The sequence below is a fragment of the Jaculus jaculus genome, chromosome 9 (genome assembly GCF_020740685.1).
Source record: "Jaculus jaculus isolate mJacJac1 chromosome 9, mJacJac1.mat.Y.cur, whole genome shotgun sequence".
Taxonomy (NCBI): domain Eukaryota; kingdom Metazoa; phylum Chordata; class Mammalia; order Rodentia; family Dipodidae; genus Jaculus; species Jaculus jaculus.
The window spans coordinates 72,194,743-72,217,652 of NC_059110.1; the positions used below are offsets into that span (position 1 = coordinate 72,194,743).

General features: G+C 43.0%; 1 protein-coding gene across 1 annotated transcript; it reads right to left on the reverse strand.

Annotated features, from left to right (window-relative positions):
- Positions 1–451: 451 nt before the first annotated feature.
- Leprotl1 (leptin receptor overlapping transcript like 1) lies at positions 452–21,609 on the reverse strand. Its single transcript, XM_004666933.2, has 4 exons — positions 21,501–21,609; positions 7,851–7,926; positions 3,997–4,183; positions 452–2,855 (listed from the first exon to the last, which is right to left on the reverse strand). The coding sequence occupies exons 1-4, from the start codon at positions 21,514–21,516 to the stop codon at positions 2,739–2,741; spliced, it is 396 nt and encodes a 131-aa protein (XP_004666990.1). The 5' UTR covers positions 21,517–21,609; the 3' UTR covers positions 452–2,738.
- Positions 21,610–22,910: the final 1,301 nt, after the last annotated feature.

Genomic DNA, 22,910 nt, shown 5'->3' on the forward strand with positions numbered 1-22,910 from the left:
GGCTTAGGTTCAATTCCCCAGCATCCATGTTAAGCCAGACTAAAGTAGCACATGCATCCGGAGTTCATTTGCAGTGGCAGGAGGCCCTGGCATGCTCATACACTCCCTCTTTATCAAATAAGCATATTTAAAAATAAAAAAGAAAATTTAAAAACAAATGACCCTGGGCATTAGCTCAGTGGTACAGAACTTGCCTAGCATGTATATAACATTACTTATCATTATCATTATCATTATTATATTTTAGACAGGGGTCATGTAGCCCAGGATGGTCTCCAACTTATTATGCACCCCAGGCTGGTCATGAACTCTTAATCCTTCTGCCTCAACCTCCCAAATACTGGGATTACAGATGTCCACTGCCATGCCTGGCTCTATATCACATTAATAAAATAAGTGTACCTCACACACTTTAGTATACTTTTACTACAAAAATACCCACAAACTAAAATGAATATTTAAATCTTTATTGTTCCATCATCAAGTTTTCTTTCTTTTCACAGAAGAATGGCAAATGTGTGTCAGTGCATATTTTATGGAAAATTCACATCTCAAGTAACTAGCTCAGACACCAGATAGCACTGTCAAGCTAGTGTGTAGGGTCCAAGACACAATGTTGCCAATGCAAATAGTACACAGAAAGACTATGCAGCAGTTAGAAAAGGGGACTATGGCCAAATGAACACACCGTATTAGTGCACTGTTCGGAGACTGTTAGGGAACAGGAAAGAGAGAAGGATCACAGAATGAACTTCCTGTCCCTCCCCCAATCCAGTAGCTCACAGGCACTGAGTTGCAACTGTATCAACAGCTGCCCAATTATGCATATCTTCTTCTTCAAGTCTTAAACATTAATTTCCAACAAGCCATTTTCAGCCTGATGCATAAATGGCATAGCCACATACAGACATTTCACACTGCTTCCATTTCAGGCAAAAGTAATAAAACTTGGATTGGATTAGGTAAAACAAAATTTAAAACCCCCCACTCTTAGACATCTTTAGTAAGAAACTGAACAAAATCCAAATTTGTTACCATTTTCTTGAGAAATAACCTTTACAAAATAAGATAGTTGTCATGATTACTCAGTTTTGACTGAAGGCAAAAATAATATTTTATGTAAATAGACTGAATAAACATACAAATATTCTTAGCAAAATAATGTCAAATCAACTCAAACATTTTCATAACCAGCTCATGAAACAGGTATTGATAACCATGAGATGCAAATGACCACCACAATTTTTTTTTTTTTTTCAAGATAGGGTCTCACTGTGGCCCAGGCTGACCTGGAATTCACTATGTAGTCTCAGGGTGGCCTCGAACTCATGGTGATCCTCCTACCTCTGCCTCCCGAGTACTGGGATTAAAGGCGTGCGCCACCACACCTGGCAGACCACCACAATTTGATCATGCCTGGTAACTGGGAATTTTTTGGACAGGTTTCTGAAGCTCCTACATAGCTGGATTTGGCTACTCTGCATTAATTCATACAATAAATACCTTTTATAAGGAAATAGTAGATTTATCAAGATGAAATCACACCCCAAATAATTAAGACATATACAGGAAACTTGTTTTAAATATTTTAAAATTACATATAACCTTAGAATACCTCTTACCATGGTCTAAGTCTTAAAATTTTAATGTATGTTCCCTGCAAGACTAACTTGTAAATTGCAGCCAGGCCTTGCTGGGGAGGAGCACTCATAATATATGGCATAGCAATTATTTTCCCAGTCATCAAACATTTCTAAATGTTATTAAACTATATTTGCCAAGTCCTTTTACTTAATATATACAATTTACAAATAAGTTAATAGGAGGAAGCAGGGGGAGGTCTTCTGGTACATATGGTGCAAGCATACAACTTTCCCCCATTAATAGCAGTTCTGGGCGTGTCCATCTGACCCGAACTCCCACCTGGAAACAGAGTAGCATTCAAACAGTGGGGCTCTTGCTCTTTCACACACTGCAACTCACTTCCTTACATCAAAGTTAACAAAAATAAAAACAGTATGTCAAAATCTGTCTTTACACCCACACCTTGAAGTTTAACACAAATTCCTTGAACAATTGGGAAGAAAAGCACTTTTTTTGGTAGCAATTCCATAAAATAATTTTCAATTCACAAACATCTGTCTACTAGTAAAACCAGCAACCCTTATAGAGGGTATGTGCAATGATACTTGGCCCCTCTGAGGTATAAATGCAGCTATATTTGCACTAAGTAAATAGTTTATTTATAAGGTATGCCAACGGTCTGAATAAAACTTGGAGTGATGTCATCCTGACTGACTGGAAAATTATTTTTATAATAATGGAGGTTAACTAATTTTAAGAGAAAACATATACTTTTAGCCCAGTAATACAGTCAGAATTCTGAATTTCTAAACCAATGCAAATGGTGATTACATTTTTAAAAATATTGAACATTGCAAACTGATTTACAAAAAAAACTGAAAAAAAAAAACATAAAATATTTTAGACTCAGTAGGACACCACAAAAAAAGCATACTATAGATAAGTACGAAATCTGTCAAGCTTTCCAAACAGAGATCCTTTTAATCCTTTCCCAAATCTCTGTGGAAATAACAGGTATATGATGAAAGTGAGACAGGAGCACCTAGACGCTCCCAGAGGCTTGCTACGTTTCAGTATTCCTGCCCCATTTCCTGTGCACAGACGCTGACATGACGAGAAGTCCGTGTGACAACAGCTCAGTGACTCCTTCGTGTTTACCACTGCTGCCAGCTGAAGTCATCATTGCTTCCAAATACCAAGAAAAAGCCTAGTATCGTTGCGAAGATGACCGTGTTTCCCGTGAGAACGAGTGCACATGCTCCCCACTCAATCTATGGAAATAAGGCATAAGCAGTAATAGATATGAAAAGCAAAGGGAAATGAAAAGCAAATTAAGTTCTAGTTGTATATGCCAATCATGATCTGAAGTAAAGATATTGTGATAACCACCATATAACACAGACCAATCCTTTTATATAACAGCTTTTATTTGCCATTAGTTGGTTTCAAAGGACAGAATGTTAGAAGGTTGTAATTATTTAAAAACAAGTTTAACTTCTGGGCTACAAGAATGTTAAGATTCTTTAGCAGGGATCTAGCCCAGGGCTTTGTGTATTCTCAACAACTGTTCAATTACCAGTTATATCCCCAGTCCTTGTCCCACATCATAAAAGTTGACAATTTACTGCTTATAAAGAAATTTGTTTTTTTCTTAGAGAGCCCAAAGATCTGTTTAGAGAAGAGTCTTCAGTACCAGAGATAAAATACACTTGCATATATTCTTTTAAGGGCAGGGAGAGTAATTGCCTTCACACTGAAGATGGTCAGTCTCTGTCTTCTCTACCTCTCTGGAAACTGGTGTGACTGGTGAGTCTAGGAGCAGAACTGAGTGGATTTAGCTCCACCCTTTCCCTTAGCATACTTTCCCAGCTTCAGAGAATGGGATTTTCAGGGCAGGCCATGGCTGCTCTACACTGGGTAGTTATGAGCCTATTCTGACAGCAAGCTACTGGCAAGCCCACTGATACTGCAGAGGCTCAAGCCCGGTTCTCCAGCATCTGATTCTTTTCAATTTTTATTTGCTTTTATTTTTCAGTTTTGAGACAGGGTCTCATGTAGGTCAGGGTAGCCTCTAGTTCACTACATAGCTGAGGTGACCTTGAATTCCTGGTCCTCTTGCTTCTACCTCCCCAGTGTGAGTGCTGGGATTACAGGCCTGTAACACCATGCTGAGTTTATGTAGTGCTGAGGGTCAAACCCAAGGTTCTAGCCAAGCAGCAAGGCAAGCACTCTAACACCTGAGCTCCATCCCCAGCCCTCCAATATCATTGTTATTAGTTAGCAAGAAAGAAAGTTAGGATTCAATCTCTCCTAGGGTCTAATATCCCTCACCTCTTTTTCATGTCAGTAACAAAAACTTTAAGACAAAAATTAGCACAGTCTAATAAAATTCATAGAAAATAGTTAGCTTACCAGATGTGCTCTGGCAAATACAATTGGAAGTCCAAAAGCTGAGACAACAATGCCTGTTGTGAGAAATATGGCCAGTTCCTTACAGGCATTGCTCATGGCATCTGTGTCATCCACTAGTCTTCTTGCTATGCAGTATGGAATCGGTGAGAGGATGTAAAAAAACAGAACAAACAGCGGCCAATATTGGCTAGAGAAGAAAAAAAAGTTATTGTCCATTTTGTTATCAATGTCACTCTTCTACACATAAAGATCAGCTTTTCTATTTCTCAGACCCCAGGACTAGTAAGCAGGGTAGACTGTAGCTGAGCACAGGCTATGGATGAGACACTGAAGGACAGGAACTCTGAGCCCCATTGTCCCTGCAAGCAACTATGACACAACATTTTATTTTCTAGTGTTAAAAGGTCTTTGTAAATCTAAGCCCCAAATTATTTTTTTTTTATTTTAGCTTGTAAATAATCGTAGAAAAATGAGAATATTTATCTTATAACTTGTTTGGGTTTTATTTATTCTTTATTTTGTGGTAAGGTCTGATTCTAGCCCACATTCACTTTGAACTCATGTTGATCCTCCTACCTCAGCCTCCTAAATGCTGAGATTAAAGTCATAGGCCACAATGCCTGCCTTACAATAACTTCTAAAATTCAAGATTCATGCCTTTGACATCCTGCCTTAACTAAGCTTCCCTTAAGTTTCTAAGACCTTCCAAAACCCTGAAGTCAAAATGTAGAAAAAGAACTGAAAGTAATATTGTAATAGATGCCTTTTTGTGTTCTGTTTAGTTAACTGTACCGTGCCAATGTCATTTTATGGTTTTGACAACTGCAGTTATGATACACGTGATGAATGGAGAAAGCTGTGGAAGCTCTTCCCACTACTTCTGTAATGCTTTGATGTTCTAGTTCAAAAGAAAAATATTTCAAATAAATAAATGATCTTTAAAACTGATAAAACAATCTACACATTGCAGTGATGTGCATGTATTTAGAGTCCAGCACTTCATCCACTGAGCCATCATCCAGCCTGATTCACTTGCATTTAGAGTCCAGCACTTCATCCACTGAGCCATCATCCAGCCTGATTCACTTGTGGTTAGAGTCCAGCACTTCATCCACTGAGCCATCATCCTGCCCGATTCACTTGTAGTTAAGAGTCCAGCACTTCATCCACTGAGCCATCATCCAGCCTGATTCACTTGCATTTAGAGTCCAGCACTTCATCCACTGAGCCATCATCCAGCCTGATTCACTTGTGGTTAGAGTCCAGCACTTCATCCACTGAGCCATCATCCTGCCCGATTCACTTGTAGTTAGAGTCCAGCACTTCATCCACTGAGCCATCATCCAGCCTGATTCACTTGTGGTTAGAGTCCAGCACTTCATCCACTGAGCCATCATCCAGCCTGATTCACTTGTGGTTAGAGTCCAGCACTTCATCCACTGAGCCATCATCCAGCCTGATTCACTTGTGGTTAGAGTCCAGCACTTCATCCACTGAGCCATCATCCAGCCTAATTCACTTGTATTTAGAGTCCAGCACTTCATCCACTGAGCCATCATCCAGCCTGATTCACTTGCATTTAGAGTCCAGCACTTCATCCACTGAGCTGTCTTCCAGACTGATTCTCTTGTAGTTAGAAGCTTATTTGAAGCAAGCACCTTTAACCACTGAGCTATCTCTCTCCGGCTCCTAGAAGCTAAGTTCAAATAAAATCCTATTCATTTTTTCTTAGTCTTTTCCTAAACATTTAAGAGAATAAAATGATTACAAATGGAATATATGCTTAAGAACAATATTTAGACAATGTAAAAGCACAAAAGATAAAAATTAAAAGGTCTCTAAACCTGTCCTAATTCCCAACCACCACTTTCCTAAAAAGCTACTTATGGACCCCTCCTTCCACAATCTCACACAGACAAACTTAATGAAGGTGCATCAGCCGCTCCACTTTTTTCATTTAATAACATATCTTTACATATCAGTGTTTTACAGCTCGTCTTCATTTCTTAGTATTTTAATTGACAGCTATATCATAATTTAAAAAGGACTTATGTATGTTTGTACATACGCATGTGAGTATGTGTAGGTCAAAAAATAACCTTGGATGTCATCCTCAGGAGCATCATGCACTTTTTTGGAGACAAGGTTTCTCACTGGCCTGGAGTCCACCAATTAGGCTGGACTGGCTGACAAGTGAGCCCCAGAGCTCCTTATGTCTCTGCCTCCCCAGTGCTGGGATTACAGCTGCACGACACCACGACTGCGTATGTGGCAAGCAATTTTCTGAGCTGCCTCCCTAGCTGAACCCAACCCCCCATAATTTCACTTTTGATGGATATGCTCCATGTCAGTAGTTTTCTTTTTTGTTATTATAGACATATGACATTGATACTCTTACCCAACTGTATCTTTGCAAACAGCTGTAGATGGATTTGCATGAGGAATTTTAAGAAACAGAGGGCTGGTTCAGAGAATTACCAGATACAGGTAAAGTAGTCTCTAAGAAACCTGTATATACCCTCCAGGCCTCTGCCCACTTGCTACCTGCTAGTATCTAACAGTGCCTGTCTATGTATTGCTTTATCTTACTAATGGATTTCATGTAGTGTTGAGTGAGGTTGAGTATATTTTCATGTGTTTATTAGTAATATGGTTCTTCTCATGCTTGTTTATTTTTCTGTTGTCTTCTTACTAATTTATCTTTTTTTGGGGGGGGGGGAGAGACGAGTCTCATAGAGCACTGACTGGGCCTCAACCTTGCCATGTATCTGAGGATAACCTTGAAGTTCTGATAATCCTGCCTTCACCTCCTGAGTGCTAGAATTACATGTGTACACCACCTACTTCAGGTAGTGCTGAAGGGAGAACCCGGGTCTTTGTGCATGTTAGGCAAGTACTCTACCAACTGAACTACATCCCTAGCCCTTAACAAACTTACATAAATGTTACTTTTAATTTTAAAGGGGGTTTTCTAAGCTGGTATGGTGGTGCATGCAGGTCTAGCAGGCTATGGCAGAAGGATTGAGTTTGAGGCTAGCCTGGGCTACACAGTGATATACTGTTTCAAAAAAGTTTTCTTTCCTAAGGAAAAAAAAAACTGTTTCCATTGCTTTGATTAAGTCAATGATGTTATGACTCTGTTTAAATTATTTTCTGTAAAAAGATGTTTTCAAGCTTTCTTAGATTTCATATTAGCAGCAGTACATTAGCTTAGTAGGACTTACAGACCATGTCATCCATGACAGGCTGTCAATGAGCAGGTAAAAACCTAAAGTTTTGTGCCCCTTGGTATTCTAGTATCTTTACAAAAACTTTTGTTGCTGTTGTTTTTTTTTAAATTATTTATTTATTTATTTGAGAGCGACAGACACAGAGAGAAAGACAGAGGGAGAGAGAAAGAATGGGGCGCGTCAGGGCCTCCAGCCTCTGCAAACGAACTCCAGATGCGTGCGCCCCCTTGTGCATCTGGCTAACGTGGGACCTGGGGAACCGAGCCTCGAACCGGGGTCTTTAGGCTTCACAGGCAAGCGCTTAACCGCTAAGCCATCTCTCCAGCCCTGTTGTTGTTGTTTTTGAGGTAGGGTCTCACTAGCCCAGGCTGGTCTTGAACTCACTCTGAAGTCCAGGCTGGTATCAGACTCATGACGATTCTTTTACCTCAGTCTCTCCAGTGCTGTGATGAAAGGCATGTACCACCATGGCCAGCTCAACTAAGGATTTTTTTTAAAAGATTTTAGTTTGATAAATTAACCTTTCTGTACATTACTTTTCTAGTAGGAAACAAGATATTGTTAAAGCTTTAAAAGCAGAAAAACTTTACCTTTAAACATTTCAGAGGACAAACATTTACATACTTGTATATTGGAAGGGCACATCCAAGCATTAGGAACATCAGCCCGACTGCTCCTCCAAAGGACAAACTGATCAAAGCTGCATGGCAGATAAAATGCAACAGAAAGATCACTTAGTTAAGCTAGTATCATCTTCCTTGGCATTAGCAGTTTGACTGCTACCCATAATCCCAGAAGTAAAACAAAACAAACCATTTCCTCTTAAATCTAAGCATATTAAAAGGCCCTATGCCAGGTGTGTAGGCTCATGCCTGTAATCACAGCACTTGGGAGGCTCAAGTAGAATTGCTACAAAATCTGACGCCATACTGAGTTACATAGTGACTGCCAGGCCAGCCTGGGCTACTGGATAAAACCCTGTCTGAAAACAAAACAGTGAGTTCTCTTTAAACCATCAATCGTGTAGTTTCAGAATAAGTCTTAATGGCATTTTTTTAGGCAAAATAGCGTTTGAGGCTGAGCATAATCCAAAATGCTTCAAAATCAGTGATGTTTAGAGTGCTGATATGATGCCAGTGGAACATTCTACACCGTGACACTTTGCGTCTTATGCGCAAAATTATTAAAAACATTGTGTAGGCGAGCTGGAGCAGTGGCTTAATGGATAAGGCATTTGTCTGTGAAGCCAAAGGACTCAGGTTTGATTCCCCAAGACCCACATAAGGCAGATGCACAAGGTGCACTTGTGTCTGGAGTTTGTTTGCAGTGGCTAGAGGCCCTGGAGTACCCATATTCTCCCTCCCTCTCTCTCTCTGCATCTTTCTCTCAAATAAATTAAAAAAAATAAAATACTAAAAAATAATAAAAATTGTATAAAATTATCTTCAGGCTATGTGCATAAGGTATATATGAGATATAAACTGTATTTAGATTTAGCTTTTATCTCCCAAATACCTTATTATGTATATTCAAACATTCCAAAATCTAAAGAAACCAGCAATCCGAATCACTTCTGGTCCTAAAGCATCTCAACAAGGATACTCCCTGGGCACTGATTTTTCAGAGCTTTGAGTCACTGCTAGCATGCTACATTCCCCACTATCACTGCCCTTCCTGCTATAGCATTCATCATTACGTTTAAAAAGCACATTTTCCACTAGACTTTCAAGGTGTCTTGCTCAACTTCTCTCGGCAGCTTCTGCTTTTGCACACACCCCCTCAACATGCAGAAAGCTGGAGAGCTGGCCCGGTGGAATGCACCTGCAGTTCAGCTACTCAGAATGCTGAGGCAGGTCACTTGAGCCCAAGAAATTCAGGGCCAGCTTGGACAACACAGGAAAACCCTACCTCAAAACAATAGCCAAGTCCCCAAAACTTAAAAGAAAAATTGTCCAAGGATGTCTGTAAATGGTCATTCCTCTTTTTTTTAATTACTCATTATTTTAAAGAAAGAAAATAGATTATTGGGTACACTACAAGGGGCAGAGGGCTGGGCAGTAATAAGAGTTCCACTTGCCTATAGTTCATTATTTTAGTTACTTTTATTATAGATTTTTAAATAGTTTGTAAAGTGGCTGGAGGGATGGCTCAGCAATTAAGGTGCTTGCCTGAAAAGCCTAATGACCTGGGTTCAATTCCCCAGTACTCATGTAAAACCGGATACACAAAGTAGCACATGCATCTGGAGTCTGTTTGCAGTAGCTGGAGGCTCTGGCATGCCCATTCTGTCTCTCTTTTATCTCTCCTTGCTTACAAATATATAATAAAAAATTTAAAAAGTTTGTTGGGCTTGAGAGATGGCTTAGAGGTTAAGCACTTGCATGTGAAACATAAGGACCCCGGTTCAAGGCTCGAATCCCCAGGACCCACAGTAGCCAGATGCACAAGGGGCACATGCATCTGGAGTTTGTTTGCAGTGGGTGGAGGCCCTGGTGTGCCTATTCTCTATCTGCCTCTTTCTCTCTGAAATAAATAAATAAAAATGAACAAAAAAAAATTTAAAACAGTTTGTGCAATGTTTACACATGCATATACACGCCAGTGTAAAGTGCTCTCACGTGTCTGTCATCAGAAATAACTGTTATAGCCAGGCGTGGTGGCGCACGCCTTTAATCCCAGCACTTGGGAGGCAGAGGTAGGAGGATCGCCGTGAGTTCGAGGCCACCCTGAGACTACATAGTTAATTCCAGGTCAGCCTGGGCCAGAGGGAGACCCTACCTCAAAAAACCAAAAAAGAAAAAGAAAAAGAAATAACTGTTTTACTTTTCTTTCCCAGAGATAGGGTCTTGCTCTAGCCCAAGCTGACCTGGAATTCACCACGTAGTCTCAGGCTGGCCTCATGGCGATCCTACCTCTGCCTCCTGAGTGCTGGGATTAAAGGCATGTGCCACCACACCTGGCCAGTGTTTTTTTTTTTTTTTAAATTATTTATTAATTTGAGAGAGAGAGAGAGAACGGACACACCAGGGAGCTTAGCCACTGCAAACAGACTCCAGGCGCATGCACCACCATGTGCATCTGGCTTATATGGGTCCTGGGAAATTGAACCTGGGTCCTTAGGGTTTGCAGGTAAGCACCTTAACCACTAAGCCATCTCTCTAGCCCAGAAACAACATTTTTGATTACATATAGTTAATTCATGGTTTATATTTAAGATAATAAGGACCAATTTTGACTTTTACATAACATGTATTTCTGCATCCTCAATGGCTAAGAAAGGAACTTTAGTACGTGTTGTTTCTATGGTGTCGTGTGTGTGTGTGACGTATGCATGCAGGTAGGTGGCAAGGCCCCAAGCACACATGCTAAGGCCAGAGAACTTCCAATGCCCATACATTGCTCACCCTCCTGTTTTCCTTGAGATGGTATCTCAATGACTTTGAAGCTTCCTATTTTAAAAAAATGTTTTGTTTTCATTTATTAGAGACAGAGATACACACACCCAGAGAGAGGAAAAGGGAAAGGCAGAGGGAGAGAATAAGAATGAATGTGTGCATCAGGGCTTCCAGCCTCTGCAAATGAACTCCAGATGCATGTGTCACTTTGTGCATCTAGCTTACATGGGTACTGGGGAATTGAACCTGGGTCCTTAGGCTTCACAGGCAAGTACCGTAACTGCTAAAACCTTGCTATTTTTTGTGAGCCCAGGGACTCTCTAGTCTGCTCCCCACAGAGTTACAGGCAATGCATGACCATGCCTACCTGTTTATGTGGGTTCTGGGGTGCTGCACTTGGGCGGTCTAAGATCACCTCAGGCTTTCATACTTACAAGGAAAGAGCTCTTAACCACTGGCCCATCTCGAGGCTTCCCCCTGTGTTCCTTTTTTTTTTTTTTAATTATTTATTTGAGAGTGGCAGACAGGGAGGGAAGGAGGAAGTGTGTGAGAGAGAGAGGGAGAGAAAGGGAGATAACGTGTGTGCCAGGGTCTTCAGCCTCTGCAAACAAACTCCAGATGTGTGCGTCCCTTGTGCATCAGGCTAATGTGGGTCCTGGGGAATGGAGCCTCAAACCGGAGTCCTTAGGCTTCACAGGCAAGCGCTTAACTGCTAAGCCATCTCTCCAGCCACTGTTTTGTTTTTCAAGGTAGGGTTTCACTCTAGTCCAGGCTGACCTGGAACTCACTATGTAGTCTCAGGGTGGCCTTGAACTCACACAGATCCTCCTACCTCTCCTTCCCAAGCGCTGGGATTAAAGGCATGCGCCACCACGCCCGGCTCTCCTTGTGTTCCCTTTTTAATGGTATGGTCTATTATCCTTAACAGAAAAAAAGTCAAAATTCAGAAGATGCATGCATGGTCTAAAAGTTACTAATATAAAGCTAGCGCACATAGACCAAGGCAGCTATGAAAGGGTAAATACTGCCAAGTACTGCTGAGTACATGTCAGGATGAAAATGGTTGTCAAGACAACCACTAACAGGGTAGCTGGGCAAATCTGGTTGTCAGGAGAGCACTGATATAGGTCATACCAACTTTCAACATGTCTACTTAGCTCTTAATGTCATTATATTTGCAGTTACAGTAAAAAGAAAAGTCAAGAGCTGCCTGTGGTGGCACACACCTTTAATCCCAGCAATTGGGAGGCAGAGGTAGAAGGATCGCTATAAATTCAAGGCCATCCTGAAAATATACAGTGAATTCCAGGTCAGCCTGAGCTAGAGTGAGACCCTGCCTAAAAAAAAAAAAAAAAAAAAAAAAAAGTCTAGAAAAATTCTATTATGCAGCAAATGCAACACTTTAAGCTTACAGGGGAATGCAGCATTGCTATGAAAATACTGAACTTGTCATTTGTTCTCTTTAGTTCAAAATAAGCCCTGAGGTCCTATCTACCTTCCTGATGTATGTCCTATGAAGCAATGACCCTTTCTCCCCACACTTTAGCAACACTGGCATTCATCCTTTGCTCAAAATTAGCAGGGTTGGGCTGGAGAGATGGCTTAGCGGTTAAGCGCTTGCCTGTGACGCCTAAGGACCCCGGTTCGAGGCTCGGTTCCCCAGGTCCCACGTTAGCCAGATGCACAAGGGGGCGCACGCGTCTGGAGTTCGTTTGCAGAGGCTGGAAGCCCTGGCGCGCCCATTCTCTCTCTCTCCCTCTATCTGTCTTTCTCTCTCTGTCTGTCGCTCTCAAATAAATAAATTAAAAAAAATTGAAAAAAAATTAGCAGGGTCCCTCACCTATGTGGCCTCTGTACGTGTTTGTCATTCGACCTCAGACAGATTTTCATTCATTCGGGAAGTGTCTCCTGAAGCTCGGCATGCAGCAGGCACTGGGGACAAGGTAAGGACAGCACTTGCCCTTTCAAGTCAGAAGCTCTTGCCCCTCCCATCTTTCCTCCAACTTAACTTCTATTCTTTGTCCAGGACTAAACTCAAACAACATCTCTTCCTCTGAAAGTTTTCCAAAGCTCCTGGCTATACCAACTACCCCTATTACATATAATTATTTCTTATTTACTCATGGAGGGGCTGAGGATGCAGCTCAGTGGTAGAGCACTTGCTTAGTATACATGAGGCCCTGGGTTCAATTTCCAGCACTGTCAAATAAATAAACAAAGTTATTCTCCCATACAACAAATATAAGCACTGAATGTATGCTACTGAAGACAGCAATGAAAAAAAAATAAGCTTTGTCCCTTCCTGTTACTAATATTCTTTTTTTCCCTTAACCCCTGTTACTAACATTCTTGTGGGAGAATAAAATACATTTTGGGGGGGGAGGTGGTTTCAAGGTAGTGTCTTGCTCTAGTCCAGGCTGACCTGGAATGCACTATAATACCTCTGGTTCCTCAGGGCTGGAATTAAAACTGTGCATCATCATGCCTGACAAAATACAGTTTTAAAGATTTTTATTTATTTATTTTTATTAACAATTTCCATGATTATAAAAAATACTAGAGAAAAATGTAGATTCCTTAGCTGAGGTTGTATTATAGAATAGATGGGGTTTGAACTTATTATTCCTCCAGCAAGGGGGACTATGTGTAGCCTTAAGGGAAGAATGTTGTTTTTATATCAACCATTCAGGTATAATTAGAGACTTCATGGTAAAGGTACGAGAGAATTTGGAAAAGAAAGAGAAGTTCATAGAGGATGGCTGAGTCATGGTCCAGTCAGTCCCCATGGTTAATAACTCTGCTGTCTACTTTAGCAGGGCCATTACTTTTACTTTTATTGCTAATCACAATAGGACCTTGCATTACAGTATATACCATTAGACTCCACTAACTAACTCAGTTGGGATCCAAGATTCTCCTCATGGTACAAAGACAGGGGGGAATGAAGCACTCAGGAACCAGATGGATGCCATGACAGGCTTCAAGGTCCTCAGTAGGCCTAAGTTTCTGTTTCCCAGCAAGGTCTAAGATTTTATCTTCCGGTAAGGGTGGGTTTAACACTTAATGGAAACTGATTACGCCACACATTCCTGTAGTCATAGATAAGTTCAATTCCCCTAGACCCAGCCCATCAAAATCCCAAGCCAACCAGAAGAGTACACTGTTTAAATCAACCAATCATGTGCCCATCCCCTTCTATGTTATTGGTGAAGTCAAGAGCCTGAGCTTAAGCCCAAAATAAAGCTCCTTGCCCTTGCATTAAAATATATATATATATATGGGCTGGAGAGAAGGCTTAGCGGTTAATCACTTGCCTGTGAAGCCTAAGGACCCCGGTTTGAGGTTTGGTTCCCCAGGTCCCACGTTAGCCAGATGCACAAGGAGGCGCACGTCTGGAGTTCGTTTGCAGAGGCTGGAAGCCCTGGCGCGCCCATTCTCTCTCTCTCTCCCTCTATCTGTCTTTCTCTCTGTGTCTGTCGCTATTCAAATAAATAAATAAAAATTAAAAAAAAAGTACCCCACAGTAATACCCTCCCTCCCCTCACTTACCCCTGTGAAACGCCATTCTCCATCATACCCCCTCCCCATTTCAATCAGTCTCTCTTTTACTTTTGATGTCATGATCTTTTTCTCCTCTTGTGATGGTCTTATGCAGGTAGTGTCAGGCACTGTGAGGCCATGGATATCCAGGCCAGACAAAATATATTTTTAAAAAGTATTTTAGGGCTGGAGAGATGGCTTAGTGGTTAAGCGCTTGCCTGTGAAGCCTAAGGACCCCGGTTCGAGGCTCGGTTCCCCAGGTCCCACGTTAGCCAGATGCACAAGGGGGCGCATGCATCTGGAGTTCGTTTGCAGAGGCTGGAAGCCCTGGCGCGCTCATTCTCTCTCTCTCCCTCTATCTGTCTTTCTCTCTGTGTCTGTCGCTCTCAAATAAATAAAAAAAAAAATTAAAAAAAATTTTTATTTTTTATTTATGAAGGGAGGAGGGGAAGAGAATGAATGGGAGTGTCAAGGCCTCTAGCCACTGCAAACAAAGTCCAGATGCATGCGCCACCATGTGCATCTGGCTTACGAGGGTAGTGGAAAATCGAACCTGGGTCCCTAGGCTTCACAGGCAAATGCCTTAACCACTAAGCCATCTCTTCAGCCCTGCAAAATACTTTTTTTTTTTTTGGTTTTTTGAGTTAGGGTTTCACTCCCGTCCAGGCTGACCTGGAATTCATTCTGTATTCTCAGGGTGGCCTTGAAATCACGGTCTACCTCTGCCTCCTGAGTGCTGGGATTAAAGGTGTGAGCCACCATGCCTGGCTGCAAAATACATTTTTTAAAATAAAAGCAAACAATAGCTCTCATCTATTTTATGGCTGCTGAGTTATTTGGTAGCCATCAGCCTTCCTCATCTATGCACTTAACTTCCTTAAGTGCTTATTGTACCCTAAAATAATACCTGATTCCATGGAAACCCTTGTAGGACAAAGCCTGTGTGTCTTTTCTTGTCTCTCTTCTTCTTCTCTCCCTCTTTCTCTTTCTCTCATTTGTTACTGGCAGGATTTCATTCTTGCCCAGCTTTACCTGAAACTCACTCTGTAGCTCCAAGCTGGCCTGGAACTAATGGTGATCCTCCTACCTGAGTCTCCTGGGTGGAGCACTGGCTTGTTTTTCATCTAGATTCTCCCAGGATTTTATATTGTGCCTGCACATAGTGGGTGCTCCATAAATATTTAACAAATGAATGAAAGAGAAAATGAGGTTGACCATTCCATGTTTGTTCAATAAATATGATTTCTGACAGAAATTAGTAAACGTAAAAATAAATAAATATCCAATGACAAAAACCACCAGGTAGGATAAGGAATGAGAGTGCAAGTGGCCTGGAAAGGCGTCTCTAATGAGGTGACAAATAAGCAGAGATTCAATCAAAGCACCTCATGTACTCTGGAGAAGCCAGGCAGAGAGGCGCTCGCTCCTTGTATGCACAGTGGTCTTCCACTCTATTCAGCTCCTAGCTCAGCATCACAGCTGCAATTACATATTGATTTTGTTTGTTTGCTTGCTTTGGTTTTAGAGAGAGGGTCTCACTGTAGCCCAGGCTGACCTGGAATTCACTTTGTATTCAAAGGGTAGCATCGAATCCACAGTGATTCTCCTACCTCTGCCTCCTGAGTGCTGGAATTAAAGGTATGTGCCACCATGCCTGGCTCCATATTGATTTTTTTAATTTTTAAATTTTTATTAACATTTCCCATGATTATAAAAAAATATCCCATGGTAATTCCCTCCCTCCCCACCCCCACACTTTCTCCTTTGAAATTCCATTCTCCATCATATTACCTCCCCATTACAATCATTGTACTTACATATATACAATATCAACCTATTAAGTATCCTCCTCCCTTCCTTTCTCTTCCCTGTATGTCTCCTTTTTAACTTACTGGCCTCTGCTACCAACCAAGTATTTTCCTTCTCACGCAGAAGCCCAATCATCTGTAGCTAGGATCCACATATGAGAGAGAACATGTGGCGCTTGGCTTTCTGGGCCTGGGTTACCTCACTTAGTATAATCCTTTCCAGGTCCATCCATTTAAAAAATAAATTCTATTTATTTATTTATTTATTAGAGACAGAGAGGGAGAGTGAGTGAGTGAAATGGGTGCACCAGAGCCTCTAGCTACTGCAAACTAACTCCAGATGCATGCACCATCACGTGCATCTGGCTTACCTGAGACCTGGAGAATTGAACCTGGGTCCTTTGGCTTCACAGGCATGTGCCTTAACTGCTAAGCCATCTCTCCAGGCCCATATTGATTTTTATTTGTCCTTCCTTCTTAACTGTTTGTATGATATAAGGGAGCAAGTTTTCCTGTTGTTGATGCTTATGTCCCAGCTCTTAACACTCAATAACAATGTTTGCAGAATCATTTAACAGTAGAGGCAACAAAGAATCTGAGAGTTGGAAGGCACTGTTAGCCACTAACTAGCTGTCTAAAAAATTTATCTCAGTTCTATGAAATGAGAAGAACTACAGCTACAAGGCAAGTAATTCTCTTTGAACACTAAACATACTGATGAAAAGACATTCTGGGTGGGGTATGGTTACACACACCTTTAATGGAAGCACTCCACTCAGGAGGCAGAATTAGGAAGATCAGTGTGAGTTCAAGGCCAGCCTGGGACTACAGAGTGAGTTCCAAGTCAGCATGGGCTAGAGTAAGAACCTATATTGAAAAATAATAAGTAAATAAATAAATATGTTCTGAATAAGTAAAAATTATCTCTACTTTTAGAAATACAGCTGCCAAAGACCAAAGTTTACTGTTGCAAATACTGTACAGAAAACGCTTTATTTAGTCAGAGGTCATTTATCCAGAGCATAACTCACAACTCTGGAGGAAGCAAAGGTCACTATAAACAAAACTGGTGTCACAAAGCCCATGAACTAAAGCAAACTTTTAAAAACACAGAACCTAAGCTTTTAATTCATTTTCTTTTTGTGTCACAGTTGCTGGATGTGAATTTTAATAGAAAACATTTTAACCAGGCATAGTGGTGTGAACAACTTTAATCACAGCACTCAGGAGGCAGAGGTAGGAGGATCACTGTGAATTTGAGGCCACCCTGGGACTAGATAGTGAATTCTAGGTTAGTGTAGGCTAGAGCAAGACCCTACCAGGAAAAGCAAAATTTAAAAAAAAATCCACATTATTTTAATGAATTACCTACCAGGTGTGGTGGCATCTGTAAAACAGTCCCGGGAGGCAGAGGCAGGAGGATCAGGAATTGAAGGTCATCTTAAACTACATAGCCAGTTTGAGGCCTGAATGCACTACATAAGATCCTTTTTCAAATAAACAAACAAACAAAGCCCCAAACAAATAAAATCCCCAGTCATCTAGAGCTAGGTACAGAGACATACAGAGCACTCAGGAGGCTAGGGAGAATGATCATGAATTCAGGGGAGCTATGCTACACAGCAAGCTCTAGGCTCACCTGGGCTACATGTCATGATTCTGCATGAAGAAAAAAATAATTACCTATGCTATGTATGTTTCTTTCAATAGATATTCTATATAACTAATCAAAACAAAATTCAGTGTCAAGAAATGTTCTTCACAAAAGTTTTACTGTTACCTGTATCTTGTGACATGAAGTTTTCTAAGTTTATTTCCACATTGAAATAAGAAAGAACTAGAAGAGTTGCAAAGAGCAAGACCTGGCCCAGGAGAGAAGAATGAGGAAAAGTTTTAAGTCAGGCAGAAAAAGCTCACAAAAGCATGGTTGTGATAACCTCGGCAAGTAATAAGCCTAAACACAGTGTTGGAGGCTATCTGCTTGTGACAGAGAATAAACATTCTGGTCCAAAAAAAAAAAGGCAGGGTGTGGTGGTGCACGCCTTTAATCCTAACACTTGAGAGGCAGAGGTAGGAGGATTGCCATGAGTTTGAGGACACTGGAGACTACACAGTGAGTTCCAGGTCAGCCTGGGCTAGAGTGAGACCCTACCTCTAAAATCCAAAAAAAAAAAAAAAAAAAAAAAAAAAAGAATGGAAAAAAAGTCTAAGTTCTTAGAGTGCAGTCTTACAAAGTTGATGAGAAGCTGAGTGTGGCAGCACATGCCTGTACTCCCAGCACTAGGAAGGCTGAGGCAGGCAGAGTGAGTTCCAGGCTACTACATAGTGACACCCACTAAAAAAAAAAAAAGCCAAGTTTGATGGTGTATGCTTTTGATTCCAGCACCTGGGAGGCAGAGGTAGGAGGACCACTGAGAGTTTGAGGCCACCCTAAGACCACATAGTGAATTCCAGGTCAGCCTGGGCTTATCCTACTTCAAAAACCAAAACAAACAAAAAAAATAAGGAACTATAAGGAGAAAAGTTTCTAAAATCCAAACACAGTTTTGGGGCTGGAGAGATGGATTAGTGGTTAAAGTGCATGCCTGTGAAGCCTAAGGAGCCAGGTTTGATTCTCCAGGTCCCACGTAAGCCAGAGGCATATGGTGGAGCATGTGTCTGGAGTTCATTTGCAGTGGCTAGAGGCCCTGGCACGCCCATTCTCCCTCTCTCCTTCTCTCTGTCCTTAATAAATAAATAAAAATCTTAAATGTACTTTTAAAAAAATCTATAAAAATATACACACATTTTCATAGCTGGAGAGATGGTTTAACAATTAAGTTATTTACCCACAAAGACTAAGAACCCAGGCTCGATTCCCCAGTACCCATGGAAGTGAGCTGCACAGGGGGCGCAGGCATATGGAGTTCGTGTGCACTGGCTAGAGGCCCTGGCGCGCCCATTCTCTCTCTCTGTCCCTCTCTCCGTAATAAATAAAAAGCCCCACATTTTTAAAACATAATTTTATTGTAAGTGCTACAGTATAAGAAATTATTATGCATTTGTTTACATCTTAATCTCCAGTTAATCTCAAATGCCACTGTATAATCAAGCAAACTCCTTGGAGTTGTTTGGGAATCAAGATATTCTGGGATAATTCTTCAATTTATTCCATATTCAGTATTAAAAAGATGTTCAAAAACAATTTTACGTGATATCTCACCTTCCAGTCATAGCATATAACAGGCAATGAGATTAAATAAACTGCTCAAAAGTCCTTTTTTTAAACTTTAATTTATTAGAGAGGAGAGAGAGGAAATGGGTACACCAGGGCCTCTAGTCACTGCAAGCAAACTCCAGACACTTGTGCCATCTTGTGCATCTGGCTTTTCGTGGGTATTGGGGAATTGAATCTGGGTCCTTCAGCTATGCAGGCAAGTGCCTTAACCGCTAAGCCATCTATTCAGCTCCTGTCAGCCCCTGCTTTTTCTATAGAACCAGCAAGAAGGCTGATTTTTTTTTTCTTTTTCAGTTTTTATTTTTTGAGGCAAGCCCAAAAACCTGGCTTTTTTTTTTTTTAATGAGAGAGAGAGAATTGGCATGTGAGGGCCCCCAGCCACTGCAACTGAACTCCAGACGAGTGCGCCCCCTTGTGTGCTTGTGTGACACTGCACGTTTGTATCACTGTGTGTCTGGCTTACCTGGAGAGTCCAACATGAGTGCTCAGGCTTCCCAGGCAGGCACGTTAACCGCTAAGCCATCTCTTCCAGCCCTGACTTTTTTTTTTTTTTAGTTATGGTTTCACTCTGGCCCAGGCCGACCTGGAATTCACTAGGCAGTCTCAGTCCAGCTCAAAGCAATCTTCCTAACCCTGCCTCCCGAGTGCTGGGATTAAAGGTGTGTGCCACCACACCGGGTAGGAAGACTGATTTAAAAAAAAAACAAACAAACTATTTTTATTTATTTGCAAGGGGGGACGTGGGGAGGGAGGGAGAGAGAGAGAAGAGGCATGCCAGGGTCTCCACCCGCTACAAAAGGACCCCACTTTCATGTGCCACTTTGTGCATCTGGCTTTACGTGGGTGCTGGGGAATCAAACTCAGGTTGTCAGGCTCTGTAGGCAAGCACCTTTACCACCTTGCAGGTACAACCCAAGAAGGCTGATTTTTTATATGTAAACTATTGTCTGAATTGATACATCAATATGGCAAGAATTTATTAGTAACTAAATGATGGAATATTTGGAAGAAAAAACTTTCACGAGTCTGGTTCTACTCCCAAAGCCTCTAGGCTAGGGATGGAGCTGCCCAATTTTGGAACACACTGTCTAGAGATAAGGTGCTGATTATGTGATTACAAGAAACTGGAGAAAGGGCCAACTTTCCTAGCAGGGAATTCAGCCTAAAACAGAACAGATCATAGAGAAACAGGCAAATGGCTCAAGGAATATTTCATGATCTCTATAGCAACACTCATTAACTTAAAGGCAATAGGTCTACAGGAAGAAACATCCTGATAACGGAAACCAAAAATGTATATACAGTTCTTCTGGAGATCTTTCCCTTTTCCAGATGAATATGGGGAAGTAAACTGCAAAGCTATTTTCTTTTCTTTCTTTATTAAAAAAAAACAAACTTTCATTATAATGACTGAAGAAATGGGACACAGGCAACATCTAAGGGTCTATTACAGTCCAAATCATCTGAAAACGTACTACTTGCGCAAATGACAAGGGTTATCTATGGGAAAGGAAATGTTTTCAGACGCTGAGAATAAACCCCACATGGGAAAAGGTGACCCAGAGAAAGCAGCTCAACCAAAGTCATCCATAAAGGAAAAACAAAACAAAACAAAACAAAAAGCTGCTATCCAAATTGTTTACTCCCTGCGTGCCTGCCTTCTACAAAGCAGCCGGTCAAGAAATCAATGTAACACCCAGTTAAGAAGCAAACAAAAACTTTGCTTCTAATCTCAGTGGAAGGACGACTGAAGAGTTCTATCGAATGCAACATTCCCCTTTCCCAGGAAAATACAGTCCAGTACTGTTTCATTAGGTTGTAGCTAAAACAAACAAAACAAACAAACAAACAACCCCCCCCCCAAACTTTTACACCAGAAAAGTGTAACGTGCATTAACCGCGGAGGAAGGACGACCGCAGGCGCGCCGGGGGTCGCCTCGGCTACCAGGATGCGAGGGGCTCCGGAGCGCGCTCGCCGGTTTCGGGAGGAGCGGGGCGCGCTCCCGGCGGCGTCCCTCCGAGGAAGCGACCCTGCCCTCCCACTGCGGGCACCCGGCCGCCAGGCCCCGACTCCGCGCTGCGCCGCCTCTCCCGGGCTAACTCCGGCCGACCGGGTCGCGCGGGCTTCGGTCTCCAGGATGGGGTGGGGACGGTGACGGCCCCGGGCGGCGACGAGCGACCCCGGGCGCCGCGCCCACCTCCGCAGCCAGCGCCAGGGCGCGGGGACCCCCGGGAAGGGAAGGAGACGACCGCGCGGGGCCCCGCCTCCCCTTCCCCGGCGGCCCCCGCCCTAGCAACCCGCGCCCCGGCTCACCTTTGATGCCAGCCATGGCGGTGACGTCGCTCGGGGCTCCACACACCCAGGCGGCGGCAGCGCGGAGACCCGGGACGCGCGGCGGCGGCGGCCAGACAACACCCGGAAGTGCGCAGCACTTCCGCCGGCCGCTCGCGTCGCGCGGGGGCGCGGGGCGTGGGGCGTGGGGCGCGGGCGCTGGGCGTGGGCGCGGGGCGCGGGGGGCGGGGGGCGGGGGGCGGGGGCGCGGGGCGCGGGCGGGGGGCGGGGGGGGGGGCGGGGGCGGGGGGCGCGCGGGGCTCGGCCGGCTCCGGCGCTCCCGTCCCGCGCTCCTTGCAACCCGCAGCGCCCGGCGCCGCCCTGGTGCGCCCGCCAGGGTCGGGCGGAAACTCCATCCGGAGCCCCGGGTCCCTGCCGCCCGGTGCCACGGTCGCCGAGAAGCCTTGGGAAGCGCCCCTCACGTCTTCGGGGAATGACTCGACGTTCTTCAGAGCGCGCACTTCTTCCGCAGCCCAGCCCGGTGCTACCCGGGAGTGTCGGGCAGGTTGGGTGGTCTGGGCCTCTTGGCTTCCTGCACAAAGCTAGGCCTGCCTTGCGCAGATGGAAACTGCAGGCCCACCAAAGGGTGGGCATAATACAAATGCAATCTTTTGGGAGCCCGTGGAAATTGCTCTCTTGATAGGAAAAAAAAAAAAAAAAAAGGAGGAAGGAAAGGTGCTATACACTTATGTAGTCATCAATAGGAACAGGGGAGCGTATTGTGTGCAATGTCTATCTCCCAGTTGCTTGGAGACCAGAAAGGAAGACAAAACTGTAAAAATACAACAATAATTGCTAGTAAGCCTGAGAATATGCCACTACAAAACATGCCACGTTGGCATAAAGGTTATTTTGAGCTAACGGCAAATAAACTGCAGGTAAAACCGGGTGTCCTAGCACTCACAATGTTGAAGTTGAGGATCACCATGAGTTCGAGGTCAGCCTGAGACCCTGCTTCAACAATAACAATAAAGTAAAGAGGGCTGGAGGAATGGCTCTGTGATTAAGGCGCTTGCCTGTGAAGGATAACCCAGCTCGATTCCCCACTACCACGTAAAGGTAAAGCCAGATGCACAAAGTGGCGCATGCATCTGGATTTCGTTTGTAGTAGTAGCTGGAGGCCCAGGGGTGCCCATTCTCTCTGGAGAGAGAATGAAATGGTGTGCCAGGGACCCCAGTCCCTGCAAACGAACTGAAGAGAAGGGCGCTTCGGTGCCTCCAGCTGCTGCAAACAAACTGTAGATACATGCATCACTTTGTGCATTTGGCCTTACGTGGGCACTGGGGAATTGAACCAGGTCACTAGACTTTGTAGGCAAGTGCCTTAACCGCTGAGACATCTCTGCAGCCCTATTTTTTTTAAAAGTAAAGAAAAGAAAAAAGCGGACTGAG

Coding starts and splice junctions, on each gene's coding strand:
- Leprotl1 (XM_004666933.2), bottom strand. Junction 4,184..7,850: donor TGTGCCCTTCCAATATACAA/GTATGTAAATGT, acceptor TTTCTTCTCTAG/CCAATATTGGCCGCTGTTTG. Junction 2,856..3,996: donor TATTTGCCAGAGCACATCTG/GTAAGCTAACTA, acceptor TTATTTCCATAG/ATTGAGTGGGGAGCATGTGC.